At 53.4% G+C, this 25,227-nt stretch overlaps 1 protein-coding gene across 1 annotated transcript in view; it reads right to left on the bottom strand.

Moving 5' to 3' along the window:
• LOC145339567 (baculoviral IAP repeat-containing protein 1-like) overlaps window positions 1-25,026 on the bottom strand; it is a 35,034-nt gene extending 10,008 nt beyond the window's left edge. The window contains 13 exon segments of the mRNA XM_080184060.1: window positions 1,572-1,748; window positions 3,765-4,379; window positions 4,382-5,441; window positions 5,444-5,530; window positions 5,533-5,828; window positions 9,435-9,474; window positions 13,950-14,034; window positions 15,478-15,577; window positions 17,293-17,421; window positions 19,872-19,929; window positions 20,383-20,464; window positions 21,262-21,361; window positions 24,468-25,026. Of these exon segments, the coding sequence (XP_080040186.1) occupies window positions 1,572-1,748; window positions 3,765-4,379; window positions 4,382-5,441; window positions 5,444-5,530; window positions 5,533-5,828; window positions 9,435-9,474; window positions 13,950-14,034; window positions 15,478-15,577; window positions 17,293-17,421; window positions 19,872-19,929; window positions 20,383-20,464; window positions 21,262-21,361; window positions 24,468-24,963 (3,325 nt within the window). The 5' untranslated portion in view covers window positions 24,964-25,026.
• Window positions 25,027-25,227: the final 201 nt, after the last annotated feature.

Genomic DNA, 25,227 nt, shown 5'->3' with positions numbered 1-25,227 from the left:
CCGAGTTTCTGGACTAATAGTCTAGCGATGGCTGGATTGGCAGGCAGTGAGGAGCAGTGTCTGGCAATACAGTGGGATATTGATAGGCTGGTATATTGGGCAGATATATGACAAATGGAGTTTAATCCGGATAAACGTGAGGTGATGCATTTTGGCCAGAATAATGTAGGGGGGAGTTACATGATAAAGGGTAAATCTATAAAGAGTATAGAATCGCAGCGGGACCTGGGGGTGCAAGTGCACAAGTCTTTGAAGGTGGCAGTACAAGTGGAGAGTGTGGTGAAGAAAGCCTATGGGATGTTAGCCTTTATAGGAAGGGGTATAGAGTATAAGAGCTGGAGTCTAATGCTTCAGTTGTATAGAACGTTGGTTAGGCCACATTTGGAGTCCTGCGTCCAGTTCTGGTCGCCTTACTACCGGAAGGACGTGGAGACTCTGGAGAGAGTGCAGAGGAGGTTTACCAGGATGTTGCCTGGTATGGAAGGACTGGGGTATGAGGAAAGATTGAGCAAATTGGGGCTGTTTTCCCTTGAAAGACGTCGACTGAGGGGGGATCTAATAGAGGTATATAAGATTATGAAGAGTATAGATAGAGTAAACAGAGGTAAGCTATTTCCTATGTTACAGACACACAGTACGAGGGGCCACGGGCTTAGGGTGAGGGGGGAGAGGTACGACACAGATATTAGAGGGAGGTTTTTCACACAGAGGGTAGCAGGGGTATGGAATGCTCTGCCAAGTAAGGTGGTGGAGGCAAACACGCTAGAGTCATTTAAGAGTAACTTAGACAGGCACATGAGTGGGTTGGAGATGGGAGGATATAGGAGATTGTTTTAAATAAGGTTCATTAGCATTGGGACGTCCCTGGTAATGTAAAAGGATGTGATATGATAATAAGGTTTTAAGTCGGTCCGCCTTGTTGTCCAAAGAAGGGGATACACGCGATGGGTCGTACTGGGGCTGCTCTTGGTTGTTTGAGATTGGTCTAGTGCTTCATGTCGTTAGTGTGTGCCTAAACTGGACCAGATACTGGGTAACACCACAGCTCAGTGACTATCACTGATTGCTGTGCAGACACGTGGATTTGGGCCGGCGTCTGTGGGAGTTTGCGCATTCTCCCCGTGCTTGCGTGGGTTTTCTCCGGGTGCTCCGGTTTCCTCCCACACCCCAAAGATGTGCTATTAGGCTGACTGGAGGTAATAAATTGTCCCTAAATTAGTTTTCCCTCAATGTGGAATGCCATAAGCATAGATAAGGGTCATGGGTGGAGGGGGGGGAGACTGGTGGTGTTAAAATGGCGGCGCGGGCTCGTTGGGCCGAAGGGCCTGTTTCCCGGGCTGTTTTTTGTTCTTTGATAATACCACCAGGCCATTGCCTCCCCCCCCTTCTCCCCGCTGTACATAACATGGCTTTTAACATATACTTGCCAAGAGGGAGTTGAGAGTCAACCAGATTGGCTGTGGCACGTGTAGGCCAGACCAGGTCAGATTTCCTTCCCTAAAGGGGGCACATTACTGAACCCAGAGGGACTTGGCCCCCGCAATCCATGTTTGGGCTGGGACAGGAGTTACCTAGTTTGGTAGAATCTTGTGCCAAGTCGATTCCCGACAGGACGAGCTTTTCCAGGTTGCAACGCTTGGCAATGCCCTCGGGAATCTGGTCAATGATTCTCCGGGAAGACGCGGATCCCATGTCGATGGTCAGCTCTTTCAGATGTTCCAGCCGGTCCAAGCGACTCACCAAGCTCCCTGTGGTTTCAACATCCACTGGTGAATCTCACTATCGTAAGGGAACGCATCCCCTCTCGAGCTCACGGGACTGACCTGCGAACCCTGACCATTGAGTCCTGAAGGGTTTCCATCTCCTCTGGCCATTCGCCAACCCTCCCGAAACCCTCTGCTATCCCTGTATCCCAATCCCCACCGTGAGCACTTGACCCTTGACCCTCCCACTCCGAGCGCCAGACTTTGCTGGTTCCCAATCCAGTTTAAAAATCCATATCCTTGTTTTCAGATCCCTCCCCATCTCTGTAATCCCCTCCCATCCCAAGGCACCCCCTCCACCCCCACCCGCGAGACCTCCCACCACAACCCCGACTCCTCCAATCCCAGCTTCCTGCCTTAATCACTCTACCGCTGGTGGCCGTGCCTTCAGCGCCCTGACCCCCAATCTGTGGGATTCCCTCCCTAAACCTCTTCCTCTCCTCCCTCCCTCCATCCCCGCCTCTCCCTCTCTCCCTCCGTCCCCACCTCTCCCTCTCTCCCTCCGTCCCCACCTCTCTCTACAACCACCTCTCTCCTTCCCTCCGTCCCCGCCTCTCTCCCTCCCTCCCTCCGTCCCCGCCTCTCTGTCTCCCTCCGTCCCCGCCTCTCTCCCTCCCTCCGTCCCCGCCTCTCTCCCTCCCTCCGTTCCTGCCTCTCTCCTCCCTCCCTCCCTCCCCGCCTCTCTCCCTCCCTCCCTCCGTCCCCGCCCTCTCCCTCTCTCCCTCCGTCCCCACCTCTCTCTACAACCACCTCTCTCCTTCCCTCCGTCCCCGCCTCTCTCCCTCCCTCCCTCCGTCCCCGCCTCTCTCCCTCCCTCCCTCCGTCCCGCCTCTCTGTCTCTCCCTCCGTCCCCGCCTCTCTGTCTCTCCCTCCGTCCCCGCCTCTCTCCCTCCCTCCGTCCCCGCCTCTCTCCCTCCCTCCGTCCCCGCCTCTCTCCCTCCCTCCGTTCCTGCCTCTCTCCCTCCCTCCCTCCCCGCCTCTCTCCCTCCCTCCCTCCGTCCCCGCCTCTCTCTCTCCCTCCGTCCCCCTCTCCTCCTCCCTCCGTCCCCGCCTCTCTCCCTCCCTCTGTCCCCGCCTCTCTCTCCCTCCGTCCCCCTCTCCTCCTCCCTCCGTCCCCGCCTCTCTCCCTCCCTCCGTCCCCGCCTCTCTCCCTCCCTCCCTCCGTCCCCGCCTCTCTCCCTCCCTCCCTCCGTCCCCGCCTCTCTCTCCCTCCCTCCGTCCCCGCCTCTCTCTCCCTCCCTCCGTCCCCGCCTCTCTCTCCTCCCTCCGTCCCCGCCTCTCTCTCCCTCCCTCCGTCCCCGCCTCTCTCTCCCTCCCTCCCTCCCCACCTCTCCTCCTCCCTCCGTCCCCCTCTCCTCCTCCCTCCGTCCCCCTCTCCTCCTCCCTCCGTCCCTCTCCTCCTCCCTCCGTCCCTCTCCTCCTCCCTCCGTCCCCCTCTCCTCCTCCCTCCGTCCCCCTCTCCTCCTCCCTCCGTCCCCCCTCTCCTCCTCCCTCCGTCCCCCACTCTCCTCCTCCTTCCGTCCCCCTCTCCTCCTCCCTCCGTCCCCCTCTCCTCCCTCCCTCCGTCCCCACCTCTCCTCCTCCTTCCGTCCCCCTCTCCTCCTCCCCTCCGTCCCCACCTCTCCTCCTCCCTCCGTCCCCCTCTCCTCCTCCCTCCGTCCCCCTCTCCTCCTCCCTCCGTCCCCACCTCTCTCTCTCCCTCCGTCCCCCTCTCCTCCTCCCTCCGTCCCCACCTCTCTCTCTCCCTCCGTCCACCTCTCCTCCTCCCTCCGTCCCCCTCTCCTCCTCCCTCCGTCCCCCTCTCAATCCTCTTTCTCTCCCCGTGCCTCTCTCTCCTAATTTAAGACGCTCCTTAAATTATCTTCCCCCATTGGCTGAGCCTAGTATGATTCGAGAATCTGCTCAGGGGGCCCATGTCCAATTTCCTTCCTGTGAAGTGCCCGGGAAATGTCTTACTGGAGTGCGAGGCGCTAGGTAAATGCAAGGCGCGGCAATGGATACCTGGATGCTGGTCTTTGTTGATGTTCAACTCCAGAGACTCCAGTGCCCTCAGCGAGATGACCAGATCTTCTTCCTCCGGGCTTAACTCCGTCGTGTGCAGGGTCAATGCTTTGAGTTGGTCCCTGTGCAACTCGATGGCTGCCTCCATCTGGCCCAGCACCCCCCGGGCGGCCCTGAGAGAGAGTTCGACGTGGTCGGAGAGGGAGCAGAAGGTGAGCAGCTTCTCCGCGTCGCCCTCCTGCAGGACGTCGATGTTGGAGACGTCAAGTTTGAGCTTGGGAGTCTTGTAGCCAGCGGGTAGAGCGCGGAAGGGCACCATGAAGGATTCCGGGATGACGTGGCGGGTCATTGAGGAAAAGCTGGCGATGGCCTTCTCTTGGGCCTGCGTTTTGTCCACCTGTTTCCTCAGCGACTGGAAGGACTCCACGTAATCCTCCTCCACCTGAGGCACCCCAAAGTGGCTCATGCATTCGGCCATCTGGGAGTAGCTGGTCAGGCCAATGGACTTCCTTGTCCCCGAGACCGAGATCTCCAGCTGGTCCAGGAGGGGCAGGGTCTGAGGGTGCAGCCTGAGGAATCGGAAGGTGCTGCTCTGGCTGAACGCCGAGGTCTTGAACTCAGGCGCCTGCCGGCCAGGAAGTCCAGGATGAGGGCGGTGACGGCGGCCTGGGCCTCCTGGCAGGCCGGGCTCCTCAGGGCGAACTCCAGCACCAGGTCGGTGGCCCTGGCCAGCAACGCCTCGGGTTCCAGCACCTGCGCAAACTGGACGAAGAAGTCCCTGTAGAACTCCAGGTCGGGGTGTTGCTGCAGGTACAGGGCGGGGTCGTCCTGGCTCTCGAAGGCCGACGGCTTCTCGGTCATGTCCAGCAGGTGGCGGACCACTCGGCCGGCCCCCTGGGCCGAGCTGCCCACCGTGTAGGCCAAGAGGTAGTGGTAGCGGGTGAAGGCCTGCAGGAAGGTGGCCACCCGCCTCAGGTAGGCCAGCCCCTCCTCCCGGCCGCCCTCCGAGGCCAGGAGGGCGCCCAGCCTCGTCCCGGCCAGGAACTCCTGGAAGGGGACGTGGGGGAAGCGGTAGACGGGCCTCAGCCTCTGGGCGGTGAACTTGCTCAGCAGGCCGAGGCCCAGGGCCTCCTCGGGGCGCACGCCGGCCCGCCGGAGGTCCTCCTCCGCAAACTCGAAGCGGGAGTCGAAGAGGCCGGACAGCGCCAGCTGCCCGCAGGCGGAGACGGCCTCCTCCCCCAGCGGGCCGGACCCCCGCGTGCTGTGGCTCAGGTAGGCCTGGAAAACCGGCAGGCCGTCCAGGGCGTCCTCCGCCGGGTGCCGCACCCACAGCTGGCAGACGGAGAGGGCGAAGGGCGGGCTCTTGAATATCCCGTGCAAGGTCTGGCACCAGCCAAGGCGGTAGATCAGCTTGCGGAGGCGGGGGACGTCGTGGGCGAAGAGAGTCTTCAAGATCCAGATGGAGCTGTAGAGGGGGAAGTCGGCCAGCGAGACCACGGAGCTGGCGAACTGCCGGACCCCGGCGGTCCGGTAGGTCCTCAGGCCCACCAGCACGGCTGTGCGGGTCAGGTGGTTCCTGCGGATCAGCTGCTCCGCCAGGGCCCCCGGCTCCGCCTCCCCGTAGCCGTCCAGCAGGACCAGCAGCCGGCCCCCCAGGACCCCCGCCAGCTCCCTCAGGTCGCCCTCGCCCCCGCCGGCCTCCCCCGCCCCAGGGGCAGGTAGACCACCAGCCGGAAACGGGCCAGCAGGGGGCAGGCGCCGGCCCCCCGGCCCACAGGATGGCCAGCCTCCTCAGCAGGGCCGTCTTGCCGCTGCCAGCCTCGCCCTCCAGCAGGGTGACCCGCTCCAGGCCGCGGGCCAGCTCCGGCAGGGTGAGGCGCCGCAGGGCCCGGTCCGCCACGCTCTTCAGCTGCAGCCGGGGCTGGGCGAAGGTCCGCCGCAGGTCGAGGGTCACGCAGTCGTTGAAGGAAGTGACGGCGAACTCGGGCGAGGCGTACAGCTTCCGCAGCCTTCGCCGCATTGCCGCGACCGTGCCGTCCCAGGGACCCCCGCCGGACACAACCCCTGGCAAAGAAAAGGAACCGCGTCTGAGACAACCTCACCCAAACACAGCCGGTGAAGTTACAAAGTGAACGGAGACTAAAGACCTGCATTTTCTATAGCGCCTTGTCCGAGGGTCGTACAGAGCAGATCGTTCAGCCCATCCAGCCTGCACTGACCGCAATCCCACCCAGGCCCCCATTCCAATAACCCCATTCCCTTAACCTCACACATTTAGCATGGCCAATCCACCCTAACCTACACATCTTTGGACACTAAGGGACAATTTACCATGGCCAATCCACCTAACCTGCACATCTTTGGACACTAAGGGACAATTTACCATGGCCAATCCACCTAACCTGCACATCTTTGGACACTAAGGGCAATTTAGCATGGCCAATCCACCTAACCTACACATCTTTGGACACTAAGGGGCAATTTAGCATGGCCAATCCACCTAACCTACACATCTTTGGACACTAAGGGGCAATTTAGCATGGCCAATCCACCTAACCTACACATCTTTGGACACTAAGGGACAATTTAGCATGGCCAATCCACCTAACCTGCACATCTTTGGACACTAAGGGACAATTTAGCATGGCCAATCCACCTAACCTACACATCTTTGGACACTAAGGGGCAATTTAGCATGGCCAATCCACCTAACCTACACATCTTTGGACACTAAGGGACAATTTAGCATGGCCAATCCACCTAACCTGCACATCTATGGAAACTAAGGGACAATTTAGCATGGCCAATCCACCTAACCTACACATCTTTGGACACTAAGGGGCAATTTAGCATGGCCAATCCACCTAACCTACACATCTTTGGACACTAAGGGGCAATTTAGCATGGCCAATCCACCTAACCTACACATCTTTGGACACTAAGGGGCAATTTAGCATGGCCAATCCACCTAACCTACACATCTTTGGACACTAAGGGGCAATTTAGCATGGCCAATCCACCCTAACCCACACATCTTTGGACACTAAGGGACAATTTAGCATGGCCAATCCACCTAACCTACACATCTTTGGACACTAAGGGGCAATTTAGCATGGTCAATCCACCTAACCCGTACATCTTTGGACACTAAGGGGCAATTTAGCATGGCCAATCCACCTAACCTGCACATCTTTGGACACTAAGGGGCAATTTAGCATGGCCAATCCCCCTAACCTGCACATCTTTGGACACCAAGGGACAATTTAGCATGGCCAATCCACCTAACCTGCACATCTTTGGACACCAAGGGGCAATTTAGCACGGCCAATCCACCTAACCTACACATCCCAGGACACTAAGGGACAATTTAGCATGGCCAATCCACCCTAACCCACACATCTTTGGACACTAAGGGACAATTTAGCATGGCCAATCCACCTAACCTGCACATCTTTGGACACTAAGGGCAATTTAGCATGGCCAATCCCCCTAACCTGCACATCTTTGGACACCAAGGGACAATTTAGCATGGCCAATCCACCTAACCTGCACATCTTTGGACACCAAGGGGCAATTTAGCATGGCCAATCCACCTAACCTACACATCCCAGGACACTAAGGGGCAATTTAGCATGGCCAATCCACCCTAACCCACACATCTTTGGACACTAAGGGACAATTTAGCATGGCCAATCCACCTAACCTACACATCCCAGGACACTAAGGGACAATTTAGCATGGCCAATCCACCTAACCTACACATCTTTGGACACTAAGGGGCAATTTAGCATGGTCAATCCACCTAACCCGTACATCTTTGGACACTAAGGGGCAATTTACCATGGCCAATCCACCTAACCTGCACATCTTTGGACACTAAGGGGCAATTTAGCATGGCCAATCCACCTAACCTACACATCTTTGGACACTAAGGGGCAATTTAGCATGGCCAATCCACCTAACCTACACATCTTTGGACACTAAGGGACAATTTAGCATGGCCAATCCACCTAACCTGCACATCTTTGGACACTAAGGGACAATTTAGCATGGCCAATCCACCTAACCTACACATCTTTGGACACTAAGGGGCAATTTAGCATGGCCAATCCACCTAACCTACACATCTTTGGACACTAAGGGACAATTTAGCATGGCCAATCCACCTAACCTGCACATCTATGGAAACTAAGGGACAATTTAGCATGGCCAATCCACCTAACCTACACATCTTTGGACACTAAGGGGCAATTTAGCATGGCCAATCCACCTAACCTACACATCTTTGGACACTAAGGGGCAATTTAGCATGGCCAATCCACCTAACCTACACATCTTTGGACACTAAGGGGCAATTTAGCATGGCCAATCCACCTAACCTACACATCTTTGGACACTAAGGGCAATTTAGCATGGCCAATCCACCCTAACCCACACATCTTTGGACACTAAGGGACAATTTAGCATGGCCAATCCACCTAACCTACACATCTTTGGACACTAAGGGGCAATTTAGCATGGTCAATCCACCTAACCCGTACATCTTGGGACACTAAGGGGCAATTTAGCATGGTCAATCCACCTAACCCGTACATCTTTGGACACTAAGGGGCAATTTAGCATGGCCAATCCACCTAACCTGCACATCTTTGGACACTAAGGGGCAATTTAGCATGGCCAATCCCCCTAACCTGCACATCTTTGGACACCAAGGGACAATTTAGCATGGCCAATCCACCTAACCTGCACATCTTTGGACACCAAGGGGCAATTTAGCACGGCCAATCCACCTAACCTACACATCCCAGGACACTAAGGGACAATTTAGCATGGTCAATCCACCTAACCCGTACATCTTTGGACACTAAGGGGCAATTTAGCATGGCCAATCCACCTAACCTGCACATCTTTGGACACTAAGGGGCAATTCAGCATGGCCAATTCACCTAACCTACACATCTTTGGACACTAAGGGACAATTTAGCATGGCCAATCCACCTAACCTACACATCTTTGGACACTAAGGGGCAATTTAGCATGGCCAATCCACCCTAACCCACACATCTTTGGACACTAAGGGCAATTTAGCATGGCCAATCCACCCTAACCCACACATCTTTGGACACTAAGGGGCAATTTAGCATGGCCAATCCACCCTAACCTGCACATCTTTGGACACTAAGGGGCAATTTAGCATGGCCAATCCACCCTAACCTGCACATCTTTGGACACTAAGGGGCAATTTAGCATGGCCAATCCACCCTAACCTGCACATCTTTGGACACTAAGGGACAATTTAGCACGGCCAATGCACTTTAACCTCCACGTCTTTGGACTGTGGGAGGAAACCGGAGCACCCGGAGGAAACCCACGCAGACACGAGGAGAACGTGCAGACTCCGCACAAACAGTGACCCGAGGCCGGAATTGAACCTGGACCCCTGGAGCTGTGAGGCAGCAGTGCTAACCCACTGTGCCGCCGTGCTGTAGGTAAGACGCGCAGGTTAGGTGGATTGGCCATGTGTTGGGTCACGGAAAGAGGACTGGGGGGGGTGGGGCGGGCCTGCGTTGGAGGCTTTTTTGGAGAGTCGGCGCAGGATCAATGGGCCGAATGGCCTCCAATGCCCTGTCGGGATTTGATGGTCCAATAATGGCGGGTTAGCCAACTTACCTCTGTGGTCAGAAGCTTCGTTCTGTCTGGTTTCCTCAGCCTGTCAAACAGAGAAAGAGCGTCAACACAACACAACACGCGACTCCATCGCTCTGCACAGCAACAAGCAACATGCTGCCCCACTCAACTAAAACCCCCTACCCTTCCGGGGACCGTATCCCTCTATCCCCATCCTATTCATGTATTTGTCCAGACGCCCCTTAAAACTCACTGTCATATCTCCTTCCACTGCCTCCCCTGGCAGCGAGTTCCAGGCACTCACCGCCCTCTGTGTAAAAAAACTTGCCTTGTACATCTCCTTTAAACCTTGCCCCTCGCACCTTAAACCTGTGCCCCCCCCCCCCTTGCAATTGACTCTTCCACCCTGGGGAAAAAGCTCCTGACTATCCACTCTGTCCGTGCCCCTCATAATCATGTAGATTTCTATCAGGTCGCCCTCAACCTCTGTCGCTCCAGTGAGAACAAACCCAGTTTCTCCAACCTCTCCTCATAGCTAATGCCCTCCGTACCAGGGCAACACCCTGGTAAACCTTTTCTGTACCCTCTCCAAAGCCTCCACATCCTTCTGGTAGTGTTGGGACCAGAATTGAACGCTGTATTCCAAGTGCGGCCTAACTAAGGTTCTATAAAGCTTCAACATGACTTGCCAGTTTTTAAACTCAATACTCCGGCCGATGAAGCTAAGCATGCCGTATGCCTTCTTGACTACCTGCTCCACCTGCATTGCCACTTTCAGTAACCTGTGTATCTGTACGCCCAGAACCCTCCGCCTATCAATACTCTTAAGGGTTCTGCCATTTACTGTATATTTCCTATCTGTATTGGACCTTCCAAAATGCATTACCTCACATTTGTCCAGATTAAACTCCATCTGCCATCTCTCCGCCCAAGTCTCCACCCAATCCATATCCCGCTGTATCCTCTGATGGTCCTCATTGCTATCCGCAAATCCACCAACCTTTGTGTCGTCTGCTTAGTTACTGTGAAATCCCCCACACTCTGGGGCCTGTTCCGGGTAACACTGAGGGAGAATTTAGCACGGCCAACGCACCCTAACCAGCAAGCCTTGGACTGTGGGAGGAAGGCGGAGGAAACCCACGCAGACACAGGGAGAATGTGCAGACTCCACACAGACAGTGACCTAAGCCGGGAATCGAACCCGGGTCCCTGGCGCTGTGAGGCAGCAGTGCTAACCCACTGTACCACCGTGCTGTACTGTGCCATCAGTCGGTGGCATGTAGCTTCCCCTGCGACTGAACCGTGACGTCTGGGCTGACATACCGTCCTTGAACCGAGGTATTAAGCAGAGGCCCCCCCACTCTCCTTTCTGTGTGGAGGTCAAAGGATCTTCCTCTCGTCCCAGTGTCTTGCCCAGTTGGCCAAGGAATGGCAGATGGAGTTTAATTCATAGAGTCAGAGAGGTTTACAGCATGGAAACAGGCCCTTCGGCCCAACTTGTCCATGCCGCCCCTTCTTTTAGCCCCTGTTCTAGTCCCAAATGCCCACATTCGGCCCGTATCCCTCTATACCCATCTTACCCATGTAACTGTCTAAATGCTTCTTAAAAGATAAAATAGTACCCGCCTCTACTACTACCTCTGGCAGCTTGTTCCAGACACTCACCATCCTCTGTGTGAAAAAATTACCCCTCAAACACAGTTTTATTCCTCCCCCCCTCCCTGTTAAACCTGTGCCCTCTAGTTTAAGGCTTCCCCCACCTTTGGGAAAAGATATTGACTATCTAGCTGATCTGTGCCCCTCATTATTTTATAGACCTCTATAAGATCACCCCTCAGCCTCCTACACTCCAGAGAAAAAAGTCCCTGTCTATCCAGCTCTCCTTATAACTCAATCCATCAAGTCCCGGTAGCGTCCTAGTAAATCTTTTCTGCACTCTTTCTAGTTTAATAATATCCTTTCTATAACAGGGTGACCAGAACTGTACACAGTATTCCAAGTGTGGCCTTACCAATGTCTTGTACAACTTCAACAAGACGTCCCAACTCCTGTATTCAATGTTCTGACTGATGAAACCAAGCATGCCGAATGCCTCCTTCACCACTCTGTCCACCTGTGACTCCACTTTCAAGGAGCTACGAACCTGTACCCCTAGATCTCTTTGATCTGTAACTCTCTCCAATGCCTTACCGTTAACTGAGTAACTTTGGGAAAAGATATTGACTATCTAGCTGCTCTGTGTCCCTCATTATTTTATAGACCTCTATAAGGTCACCCCCTCAGCCTCCTACGCTCCAGGGGAAAAGGTCCCAGTCTATCCAGCCTCTCCTTATATCTCAAACCATCAAGTCCCGGTAGCATCCTAGTAAATCTTTTCTGCACTCTTTCTAGTTTAATAATATCCTTTCTATAATAGAGCGGCCAGAACTGTACCCTGAGATCTCTCTGTTCTGTAACTCTCCCTAACGCCCTACCATTAAGCGAGTAGCTTTAGGAAAAGATATTGACTATCTAGCTGATCTGTGCCTCTCATTATTTGATAGACCTCTATAAGATCACCCCTCAGCCCCCCACGCTCTGTAGAATTCCGATAAACGCGAGGTGTTGCATTTTGGTCAGACAAAGGCAGGGCAGGACTCGCACAGTTAATGGCAGGGCCCTGGGGAGGGGATTGTCAAACAGAGGCCTTGTGAGGGGGGGGGGGGGGGGGGGGGGGGGTACGTAGTTCCTTGAAAGTGACGTCACAGGTAGACACGGGAAGAAGGAATTTGCACATTTGCCTTCAGAGTACAGGAGTTGGGGCGTTATGTTAAGACTGTACAAGACATTAGTAAGGCCACACGTGGGGTACTGCATACAACTCTGGTCGCCCTGCTAGAGGAAGGATGTCATTATACTGGAAAGGGGGCAAAAAATATTTTTTTCTTTACTCGTCCGTGTCGCTGGCTGGGTTAGCATTTATTGCTAGCAGACTTGAACTGAGTGTCTCCCTCGCCCATTATAGAGGGCTCTGGAGTCACATGTAGGCCAGACCGGGGTGAGGAGGGCAGATTTCCTTCCCTAAAGGGAACCAGATGGGTTTTTCCGACAATGGGTCATCAGTAGATTCTTAATCCCAGATTTTTTTTTTAATTGAATTTAAATTCCACCGTCTGCCGTGACGGGATTCGAACCCAGAACATGAGCTGAGTTTCTGGATTAGTAGTCTAGCGATAATACCATTAGGCCATTGCCCCCCCGGCTCTAAGGATGCTTACAAGGATGTTACCAGGACTGGATGGCTTGAATTGTAAGGAGAGGCTGGGATCTATTATCTCCCTGGAGAGTAGGAGGATGAGGGATGAACTGCCTTACAGGGGCCTATAGAGAGATGAGGGGCATAGGTAAGGAGAATAGCGGAGAAGTAGGGGCAAGCCCAAAGCTAGAAGGGGAAAGGGGCTCGAGGGGGTCAGCTTTTCCAGACAGGGGGTGGGGGCGGGTATGGAAATGAGCTGCCAGGGGAGGTGGTAGAGGAGAAAGGATTTGGACAGGTCCATGGACGGGGAGAGGATGACAGGGGTATGGGCCAAACTCGGGCAAACGGGACTAGTTCCAGTTTGGGAAACCTGGCCGGCATGGGCGAGACGGGCCGAAGGGCCTGTTGTGCGCCTCCCTGTCCCGCCCGCCCACGGGAATCGGAGCGGGCGCAGGGTTAAGTCGCGCAGGGATCCATTAATCTCAGGCACGGGGTGGGAGGGGGGGGCGGACATGCCCCTCCGTGACACTAACCAGCCCTCACGCGGGATCTTGCTGTGCGCAGATCGGGCAGCCCTGCCGGGGAACGAGGGGCGTCATTGGGATGGCGGAGTGCGTTGTTGGGGTGGGGTGGGGCGGGGCGCGGGGGAACATGGGAGGTTGTGACGCGCCTCACACGTGAGTCCAGTCCTGTGGCTAAAGGGTCACTCACGTCCTAACACCACCTCCCCCCCTCCCCCACCCCCCACCAATTCCCTCCCACCCACCCCTCTGGCCCAGCTCCCTCCCAACACCCACCCCCCACCCCACCCCACCCAATGCATAGACACAAAACGGCCCAGCGAGACGCATCGAGGGACTGGAGGACGTAAGAAATAGGGGCAGGAGTGGGCCATCTCACCCTCCGAGCCTGCCCGCCATTCAGTAAGATCATGGCTGATCTGAGAGTGGATCAGATAAACCCTTAATCCCTCATTGGTCAGAAATCTATCTCGGAGGACGAGTGGGCCTTGCCGACCATCGCCACGCACTGGCAATGGATTTGGCAAAATTCGAGTGAGGTTTTGGTGTGTGTGTGGGGGGGGGGGTGGGGGGTGGAGAGCGGTGAAGGGATGGGTGAGAGTGGCGATGATGGGGGAAAGTGCCCACAAGACCCAGTGACTCTCACGCAAACGCGGAGCGAAACATGGCATTTGTGTTGGCTGGGGGGGGGGGGTGGAGTGGGATTGGGGGGGGGGTGGGGGGGGGGGAAGGTTGCCTATTAGGTTCTGTGGGCACAAACCCTCAAGGAGCGGTTCCCCGTCGAGAGCGAGGCAGAGTTACCGGTGTCTGGTCGGGTAATCCCCTCGGCAGTTCCTGGTCCGCGTGTCCGTCGCTGGCCCGTGGCTTCTTGAGGAGGTGCGGGCACCTACAAAGCAAGGGGGGGGGGGGGGGGGGGGAGTCGGGGAAACCTTTTAGACATCTGCATCTCCCTCAGCCCCAATGCTCAGCCATGGGCAAGCGATCCCGAGTTCGGTATCAATCATGGCCGCCCCCCCCCCCCCCCCCATCACTCCGCCGCCCCCCCCCCATCACTCCGCCCCCCCCCCCCATCACTCCACCCCCCCCCCCCACCCCTCCCCCCCTCCCCAACTTCGTCCTGCCACCGCCCCCCACCTACTCCGTCAGAGATGGTGGTCACTCTGATCTTGTTACCAACCAGAATGTCCTGGGGCAGGGGGGTTGCGGGTTTTAACAAAAAGGGAAAAGACGCGGTATGAGGACGCGGCCGGCAAGTCAAACTGTTCAGAGCAGGTTTATTCATAGAATCCCTACAGTGAAGCAGGAGGCCATTCAGCCCATCGGTTTGCACCGAACACAATCCCACCCAGGCCCTGTTCCCATATCCTCAAGCACTGACCCTAGCTCGTCCCCCTGACATTAAAGGGGCAATTTAGCGTGGTCAATCTACCTAACCCACACATTGTGGACACTAAGGGACAATTTAGCATGGCCAATCCACCTAAGCTACACATCTTTGGACACTAAGGGCAATTCAGCATGGCCAATCCACCTAACCCGCACATCTTTGGACACTAAGGGGCAATTTAGCATGGCCAATCCACCTAATCTACACATCTTTAGACACTAAGGGGCAATTTAGCATGGCCAATCCACCTAATCTACACATCTTTGGACACTAAGGGGCAATTTAGCATGGCCAATCCACCTAACCTACACATCTTTGCACACTAAGGGACAATTTAGCACGGCCAATCCACCTAACCTGCACATCTTTGGACACTAAGAGGCAATTTAGCATGGCCAATCCACCTAACCTACACATTTTTGCACTGTGGGAGGAAACCGGAGCACCCGGAGGAAACCCACACAGAACCAGAGAGAACATGCAGAGTCTGCACAGACAGTGACCCGAGCCGGGAGTTGAACCTGGGTCTCTGGTGTTGTGAGACAGCAGTGCTAACCCACTGTGCCTGCCTGAGGATTTATTGCCTCTACAAAATAAGTTTAAGTTTATTAATTAACGTGTCACAAATTGGCTTACATTAACACTGCAATGAAGTGACTGTGAAAATCCCCTAGTCGTCACACTCTGGTGCCTGTTTGGGTAACACTGAGGGAGAATTTAGCACGGCCAACGCACCCTAACCAGCATGTCTTTCGGACTGTGGGAGGAAACCGGAGCACCCGGAGGAAACCCACGCAGACACGAGGAGAATGTGCAGACTCCGCACAGACGGCGACCCGAGCCGGGAATCGAACCCGGGTCCCTTACGCTGTGAGGCAGCAGTGCTAACCCACTGTGCCACCGGGCCACTCTAATCAAAGCAGCGTTAGATATGATCCTTACTCTGGGGAATGTCTCTCGTGCTCCCTCCACGCATCGTCTCCTTCTTCCCAGTTGCTGAGCTGAACGCCACAGCAGAAACACTGGATGTGATCGCCCATGCCTGGAAAGGCAAAGGAAGCAGATCAGAGTGTGTCCCGCGATCAAGCCTCGAGATTCCCACTGCACCCGGCCCGATCTCAAACAACCGCCTGCTCCCCTTCCCACCCACCTTCCCCCCTCACCCCCAATGGGCAGCAGGATGGCACTGATGCCTCACAGTGCCAGGAACCCAGACTCGATACCCGGCTGGGGTCAGTGCCTGCGTGGAGATGGCACATTCTCGTCTGCGTGGGCTTCCCCCGGGGGCTCCGGTTTCCTCCCACAGTCCGAGATAGGTGGATTGGCCATGCTAAATTGCCCCTCAGTGTCCCAAGATGTGCAGGTTAGGGGGATTGGCCATGCTAAATTGCCCCTCAGTGTCCCAAGATGTGCAGGTTAGGGGGATTGGCCATGCTAAATTGTCCCTTAATATCCAAAGATGTGCAGGTTAGGGGATTGGCCATGCTAAATTGTCCCTTAGTGTCCAAAGATGTGCAGGTTAGGGGGATTGGCCATGCTAAATTGCCCCTCAGTGTCCCAAGATGTGCAGGTTAGGGGGATTGGCCATGCTAAATTGTCCCTTAATATCCAAAGATGTGCAGGTTAGGTGGATTGGCCATGCTAAATTGCCCCTTCGTATCCAAAGATGTGCAGGTTCGGGGGATTGGCCATGCTAAATTGCCCCTTCGTATCCAAAGATGTGCAGGTTAGGGGGATTGGCCATGCTAAATTGCCCCTTCGTATCCAAAGATGCGCAGGTTAGGGGGATTGGCCATGCTAAATTGCCCCTTCGTATCCAAAGATGTGCAGGTTAGGTGGATTGGCCATGCTAAATTGCCCCTTAGTGTCCAAAGATGTGCAGGTTAGGTGGATTGGCCATGCTAAATTGCCCCTTAGTGTCCAAAGATGTGCAGGTTAGGTGGATTGGCCATGCTAAATTGTCCCTTAGTGTCCAAAGATGTGTAGGTTAGGTGGATTGGCCATGCTAAATTGTCCCTTAGTGTCCAAAGATGTGTAGGTTAGGTGGATTGGCCATGCTAAATTGTCCCTTAGTGTCCAAAGATATGTGGGTTAGATGGATTATGCTAAATTGCCCCTTAGTGTAAGGGGGATTAGCATGGAAAGTACCTTCTGCGTGAAGAAATTACTCCTCATCCCAATCCAAAATGGCGGATCCCTTACCCTAAGACTGTACCCCCCTGCCATCTCTGCCCCACCCCTGGGTTTTAGAGTCTCTCTCTCCCCCCCCCCCCCACCAGCTGGAAACAATTTGTCAACATCCACCCATTGTGCGGTACCGAGGGAGAGCCGCACTGCCTGAGGTGGTGACTCTTCACGCTAGCTGGCCGTTCTCCACAGAAGAATATCAAAGACCCCAAGACCAATCTTTTTGAAGAGTGGGGGGGGCGGGGGGCGGTGTTTTGGTGAGGGGGTGGTGAGAGATCTTTTCCCCCTCAATGGCCGTCAATAAAATGGTATGATGCGGCTCACCAACACCAGGCTGCTCGTGGGATCTTGCTGTGCGCACTTTGGTTTCCCACGCGTGACAGGAACAGCCCACCAAAAGCGCCTCAGTAGACGTGAGGCGTTTAGGGACACCCCAAAGGGCGCTAGAGGAATACAAATCTGAATTCCCCCATTCCCCACCACCCCCCCCTCACAATTCCCCTCTGTCTCAGGCCCGACCCCGTTGTCCTAGACGCCCCCCCCCTCCGCAGACAAGGCCAGTGGACTCACCTCTGTAGAAGAATCCAGCTTTGGCCAGTTCAGCCGGGCTTGCGTTGACATCTGGTGGCCACGTGTGGAATGACTCCAAACGGCTCCTCTCCTCTGCGAAGACGTTCACGCTCCCTTGCTGGTCCGACCCTAGGGAAGGGGCCAAGAGAGAGGCAGGTGGTGAGCGTGGGGAAAGTTCCGGATAGAGAGCATCCTTTCTGGGTGCGGCTCCTGCTCTGCCCAAGACCGCAAGGAACTACAAAGGGTCATGAACGAAGCCCAGTCCATCACACAAACCAGCCTCCCATCCACTGACTCTGTCTACACTTCCCACTGCCTCGGGAAAAGCAGCCAGCATAATCAAGGACCCCCCCACACACCCCGGACATTCTCTCTTCCACCACCTTCTTCCGTCAGGAAAAAGATACAAAAGTCTGAGGTCCCGTACCGACCGACTCAAGAACAGCTTCTTCCCTGCTGCTGTCAGACTTTTGAATGGACCTACCTCACATTAAGTTGATCTTTCTCTACACCCTCGCTATGACTGTAACACTACATTCTGCACCCTCTCCTTCTCCCCTGTGTACTCTATGAATGGCATGCTTTGTCTGTATAGCGTGCAAGAAACAATACTTTTCACTGTATCCCAATACATGTGACAATAATAAATCAAATCAAACAAGACCAAATCATATCAAACAAAACCAAATCAGATCAAGTCAGATCAAATCAAATCACATCAAACCAGATTAGATCAAATTGAATTAAATCAAATGAAATCAAACAAAATCAAATTTAAAAATATCAAATTAAACCAGATCAGATCAAATCAAATCAATTTAAATCAAATCAATTTAAATCAAATCAAATCAGATTGCAAGGTTGTGTGTTCAGGTTAGGTCAGGGTCACAATCATGTCCATCATATATTGGAATGGTTCCAGCAGAGAAGGCGGCCCTTCGGCCCACTGTGCCCGTACCGGCCCTCTGCACCAGCAACACGCACCCCGCCCCCCACCCCCCCCCAACACACATTTGTTTTCTCGCCAATCACTTAGCCGGTTTGAACACCTCGATGGAATCTGCCTCCCCCACGCTCTCAGGCAGCACTTTCCACACCCTAGCCCCCCCACTGGGCGAGATCATTTCTCCTCGTGTCTCCCATTGCTTCTTTTAGCCAGTCTCCTTCAATGTCTTGCCCCTCTCCTTCTCCATCCTTCCACCAATGGGAACGGTTTCTCCCCTACCTCATCTGTCCCAGACCCCATCTCGTGAGTTTGAACACCTCGATCGAATCTCCCTCTCAAAGCTTACCTTCTCCAAGGAGAACATTCCCAACTTCTCCGATCTATCCAGGTGTCTGCATCCCCAGAACCATTCTTGTTAATCTTTCCTGCATCTTCTCTCTTTAAAGCCCTCACAACCTTCCAAAAGTGCAGTGTGGACACAGTGGGCGGGATTTTACAACCTCACTCAACCCAACACCAGAAACCTCCGCTTGTGGTCAAGAGGCCTTCCCGTTGTCCGCCCCTCATCCACTCCGATTCCCACGTTGTGCGGGGCAGTAGGATTGCAGCAAATAACTCCACAGGAACACAGAATCCTTACCGTGCAGAAAGAGGCCATTCAGCCCATCAACTCTGCCCCAACTCTGAAAGAGCATCTTATCCAGGCCTTCACCTCCATGTTAAGCCCACACATTTACTTATTCACCTAACCTGCACATCTTTGGACACTACGGGACAATTTAGCACGGCCAATCCACCTAACCTGCACATCTTTGGACACTAAGGGACAATTTAGCATGGCCAATCCACCTAACCTGCACATCTTTGGACACTAAGGGACAATTTAGCATGGCCAATCCACCTAACCTGCACATCTTTGGACACTAAGGGACAATTTAGCATGGCCAATCCACCTAACCTGCACATCTTTGGACACTAAGGGGCAATTTAGCATGGCCAATCCACCTAACCTACACATCTTTGGGCACTAAGGGGCAATTTAGCATGGCCAATCCACCTAACCTACACATCTTTGGACACTAAGGGACAATTTAGCATGGCCAATCCACCTAACCTGCACATCTTTGGACACTAAGGGACAATTTGGCACAGCCAATCCACCTAACCTGCACATCTTCAAACACTAAGGGACAATTTGGCACAGCCAATCCACCTAACCCGCAGACTTTGGAGTGTAGGAGGAAATTGGAGCACCAGAAGGAAACCCATGCAGAATGTGCAGACTCCGCACAGATGGTGACCCAAGCCAGGAACTGAACCCGGGTCCAGTACGGTGAGGATCCTGTTATATATGTAAGTGGTTCCCTTTTGCGTGTCCTAAATTACCAAAGAATTCACAGAAAACGGTAAGATGTTCAAGTAAAGGCGGGGTTCAAATTGAGGTGAGAGTTGGCCAGGACAGGGGCCTTATGCACAGATCCCGCAACACGATAGACAGGATGCCCACAAGTGTCTCCGTCACAGCACAACTGTCACGCTCCACATCTTGCCAAATGGCACGCGGACACCCAGGGCAACTAACAACCACCCCATCCCCCCCCACAAAGGGTCTAAGGAAAAGTAATAGACCTACAGGAATCAGATCCCTCGGTGCAAGTATCTCCATCAGAAGAGTTGAGAAAATGGACGCCCTGTGGAAATGGAAAGGATTAACGTGAATATTTTCCCAAAAAGGAATCATCTCAGATCTTTCTCAACTCATAAAAAACACCGCTTCCTTGGTAAAAATTCTTCTGTTTAATCCTCATTGGACCCGACGCACAGATTCTGGGGTGTTTTATCAGAGCGCTAATGATGTGGGTGCCTGGAACTCGCTGCCGGGGCAGGTAGTGGAAGCGGATACGATAGTGTGTTTTAAGTGACGTCTTGACAAATATATGAATAAGATGGGAATAGAGGGATATGGTCCCCGGAAGGGTAGGGGGTTTTAGTTCAGTTGGGGCAGCATGGCCGGTGCTGGCTTGGAGTGGCCGAAGGGCCTGTTCCTGTGCCGTAATTCCATTTGTTCTTTGTTTTCCCAAACGGGCTAGCATGGGCAGACAATGGGCTGAATGGACAGAAAGCGATCTACACCAAATGCTCACCGTAACGCCAGGAAATCCATCGTAGCTCCGGATATAGTGGTCAATTTCCGACGCTGATTTCATACTCCGAACATACGCGCACCTGGATAGCGGAACAGAACATTGTCATCGGACCAGATGGTAAAACTCAACATGGAAATCAAAAACCAACTCATCATCTCCAACACTGAGCAGCAAACAACGTTACACTGAGAAAAACAGCACATTGAGCCAGGGAACTCACACTGATGGATTGAGGAACACACACGTTTCATGTATCGGACTCCCTCCCTCTTTCTGTTTCGATGTGAGGTTTGGACAGCTGGTCCAAGCAGCAAGTATCATCGTCTCCCTGAAGACCAGCCACAGATCTTGCGCTGTCCCTCACGATAATGCCTTGTCCCACTGAAGCAAACCCTTGAACAATGCTAAGTTTACTTGTCCACGCCCCTTAGTGTCCAACAATGTGCAGGTTAGGGTGACTGGCCATGCTAAATTGTCCCTTAGTGCCCAAAGATGTGTAGGCTAGGTGGATTGGCCATGCTAAATTGTCCCTTAGTGTCCAAAGATGTGTAGGCTAGGTGGACTGGCCATGCTAAATTGCCCCTTAGTGTCCAAAAATGTGCAGGTTAGAGTGACTGACCATGCTAAATTGTCCCTTAGTGTGCAAAGATGTGCAGGTTAGGTGGATTGGCCATGCTAAATTGTCCCTTAGTGTGCAAAGATGTGCAGGTTAGGTGGATTGGCCATGCTAAATTGCCCCTTAGTGTCCAAAGATGTGCAGGTGAGGTGGATTGGCCATGCTAAATTGCCCCTTAGAGTCCAAAGATGTGCAGGTTAGGTGGATTAGCCATCACTTTGGACAATGTAGAGACTCCCAGAGAGATCAAGTCTACGTACTCTGGGAACCATTTGGAATGTTCCATCCAGGGATCATCCCCTTCTTGCCAGTCCGCGAGGCTGCCATCACAGGAAAAGCACTGGACTTTATCACGGAGACCTGTGGGATGGAAATACGGAGGAAGCGTCACAGTTGGGAGCAAAATCATCGTCACGTCACTCAGCCAACACGCTACCTGTTCTGTAGCTTTGGAGAGAGAGAGCAACGGAGGTTCGCCTGGTCTCGAGGGCGTTGGCTTATGAGGAGTGGTTGGATAAACTGGGATCGTTTTTGCCGGAAAGACGGGGACTGAGGAGGGACCTGATAGAGGTCTACAAAATGATCAGAGGCGTAGCCAGGGTGGATAGCCAGAGGCTGTTTTCCCCAGGGTGGGGGCGCCCAGGTTCTGGGTGAGAGGGAGAAAGTTTAAGGGAGATGTACGGGGCGGACGTTACTCACTCAGAGAGTGGTGGGTGCCTGGAACGTGCTGCCAGTGGAGGTGGCGGAAGTAGACACGAGCTTAAGAGACATGAGTAGGGAGGGAATAGAGGGATATGTACCGAGTAAGGGAAGAACTCCTTTTTCACTTCGATCACGTTCACACTATGCTGGCAGCGATATTGTACAATGATCCAGGGGAACAAGGTAGGGGTTGTCCGTTCAGTCCCAAACTCAATGACTCCAAGAAAGTCAGCACCTCCGCTACGACTCTCACCACCTTTTACAGATGCCCCATAGAAAGCATTCTTTCTGGTTGTATCACAGCTTGGTATGGGCTCCTGCTCTGCCCAAGACTGCAAGGAACTACAAAGTGTCGTGAATGTAGCCCAAATCATCACACAAACCAGCCTCCCATCCATTGACTCTGTCTACACTTCCCGCTGCCTCGGGGAAAAGCAGCCGGCATAATCAAGGACCCCACACACACCCCGGACATTCTCTCTTCCACCTTCTTCCGTCGGGAAAAAGATACAAAAGTCTGAGGTCACGTACCGACCGACTCAAGAACAGCTTCTTCCCTGCTGCTGTCAGACTTTTGAATGGACCTACCTCACATTAAGTTGATCTTTCTCTACGCCCTCGCCGTGACTATAACACTACATTCTGCACCCTCTCCTTTCCTTCTCTATGAACTGTATGCTTTGTCTGTATAGCGCGCAAGAAACAATACTTTTCACTGTATCCCAATACACGTGACAATAATAAATCAAATCAAATATATTAAGTTGATCTTTCTCTACATCCTAGCTATGGCCTTAACACTGGATTCTGCACCCTCTCCTTTCTGTATCCCCTATGTACTCTATGAACGGTGTGCTTGTCAGTGTAGCGCGCAAAAGACAATAATTTTCAATATATTAACTTGATTTTTCTCTGCACCCTAGCTATGACAGTAAGACTACATTCTGCACTCTCTTTCCTTCTCTATGAACGGTATGCTTTACCCGTACAGTGCACAAGATACAATATTTTTCACTGTATCCCAATACATGTGACAATAATAAATCAAATTCTTCTCCCCTATGTACTCTATGAATGGTATGCTTTGTCTATATAGTGCGCAAGAAACAATACTTTTCACTGTATCCCAATACATGTGATAATAGTAAATCAAATCAAATCCTTCTCCCTTATGTACTCTATGAACAGTGTGCTTTGTCTGTATACTGTGACAATAATAAATCTTAACAGATCATACGCTGAGATATTAAATGTAAAAAATTGCAGCAGGCTGCTGTGCATAGGGTCCTGGGTGTCCTTGTGCAGGAATCTCAAGGAGTTGGTTTGCAGCAGGTAATTAAGAAGACAAATGGAATTTTGTCCTTCATTGCTAGAGGGATGGAGTTTAAACACAGCGAGGTTATGTTGCAGCTGTATAAGGTGCTGGTGAGGCCACACCTGGAGAACTGTGTACAGTTTTGGTCTCCTGACTTGAGAAAGGATATACTGGCACTGGAGGGGGTGCAGAGGAGATTGACTAGGTTGATTCGGGAGTGGAGAGGGTTGGCTTATGAGGAGAGACTGAGTCGGCTGGGGCTATACTCATTGGAATTCAGAAGAATGAGGGGTGATCTTACAGAAACATATAAGGTTATGAAGGGAACAGATAACATAGAAGCAGGGAGGTTGTTTCCACTGGCGGGTGAAACTAGAACTAGGGGGCACAGCCTCAAAATAATGGGGAGCAGATTTAGGTCTGAGTTGAACATAGAACATAGAACATAGAACATTACAGCGCGGAACAGGCCCTTCGGCCCACAATGTTGCGCTGACCAGTCTTATTTTTTAAAAAAAACATTGACCCACTAATCTAAACCAATCCCTTTTCGTCCATAAACCTATCCACCAATCTCTTAAACGCCCCCAAACTAGGCGCATTTACAACTGCAGCAGGCAGGGCATTCCAGTCCCTCACCACCCTCTGGGTAAAGAACCTGCCCCTGACATCCGTCCTATAACTACCCCCCCTTAATTTAAAGCCATGCCCCCTCGTGCTAGCTTTCTCCATCCGAGGAAACAGGCTATCACCATCCACCCTATCTAAACCTCTAATCATCTTATATGTTTCTATAAGATCCCCTCTTAGCCGCCTTCTTTCCAGTGAAAACAACCCCAAATCCCTCAGTCTCTCCTCATAGGACCTCCCCTGCATACCAGGCAACATCCTGGTAAACCTCCTCTGCACCCTCTCCAAAGCCTCCACATCCTTCCTGTAATGTGGGGACCAGAACTGCACACAATACTCCAAGTGCGGCCGCACCAGAGTTGTGTACAGTTGCAACATGACGCTGCGGCTCCTAAGTTCAATCCCCCTACCAATAAACGCCAAGACACCGTACGCCTTCTTAACAACCTTATCTACTTGATTCCCAACTTTCAGGGATCTATGTACACATACACATACACCTAGATCCCTCTGCTCCTCCACTCTATTCAAAGTCCTCCCGTTGAGGAGGAACTTCTTCACCCAAAGGGTTGAGAATCTGCCCTGCCCAGTGAGGCTACCTCACGGAATGTTTTTAAGGCAAGGATAGATTGATTTTTGGACAGTAAAGGAATTAAGGGTTATGATGAGCGGGGGGGGTGGTGGTGGTGGTAAGTGGAGCTGAGTCCATGAAAAGATCAGCCATGATTTTATTGAATGGGGGGAGCAGGTTTGAGGGGCCAGATGGCCGACTCCTGCTCCCGGTTCTTATCCCACCGCCAAACATGTCCTGATGGTTACCTGTGTGGAAGAATCCGGCCTCCGCCAATTGTCCGGGCTCCACTTTGGCATAGAAAGGCCAATCGGTGAAAGTCTCCAGCCTGGACGCCGTGTCTCCCAGCTGCTCCCGGCGGCCGGGAGGAAGGTCCTGGGGGGGCTGGACGCGCACGGCGTACTTGGGGATGTTCCCGACGTCCAAGCCCTTGACATACCCGCAGTCAGGCTCGAAGCGCTGGTGCTCGGAGCGGGGGGTCTTGGTGATGCTGGCGCTGCAGAAGACCCCCCCGCAGCAGAAGCACTGCACGCTCGCCTTGACGCCGGTGAAGTAGAACCCCGCCTCCGCCAGCTCCTCGGGGCTCCAGCTGGCGAACGGTTTGTAGCTCTCGAAGGTCTTCAGCCGGTTCAGCTCGCTCCGCATGCGGTGCTCGAAGGCCCGCTTCCGCTGGCGGCACAGCGCCTCGTCCTCCCGGTCCATCTCCGCCACAAACTTGCCGATGTCCAGGTTGAGGGAGGACATGATGCCTTGCAGGAGGGAGACGTCCAGCTGCCGGTGGTGAGTGACGGTCCCGGCGTCGCCCTCCTCCTCTGCCCTGGGCGTTGGCGCAGGGGCAGACATTCCGAAGAGTTGGACTCAGTGGATCGTCCCAGCAACCTGCGGGAAGGTCAAACACGGGAAGAGTTAGCGGAACGGTATCGGGCATTGAGGGAGTTCGGTTACGTGGAGAGACGCGTGTCATTATAGAATCACAGAATGGTGAAGAAGGAGGCCACTCCATATCGA

Source organism: Carcharhinus amblyrhynchos, unplaced genomic scaffold (assembly GCF_965287045.1).
Source record: "Carcharhinus amblyrhynchos unplaced genomic scaffold, sCarAmb.v2.hapA scaffold_539, whole genome shotgun sequence".
In the NCBI taxonomy this organism is placed as follows: Eukaryota; Metazoa; Chordata; class Chondrichthyes; order Carcharhiniformes; family Carcharhinidae; genus Carcharhinus; species Carcharhinus amblyrhynchos.
The sequence above is the reverse complement of the archived record's forward strand: the minus strand, read 5'-3'. Positions and strand labels throughout refer to the sequence as shown.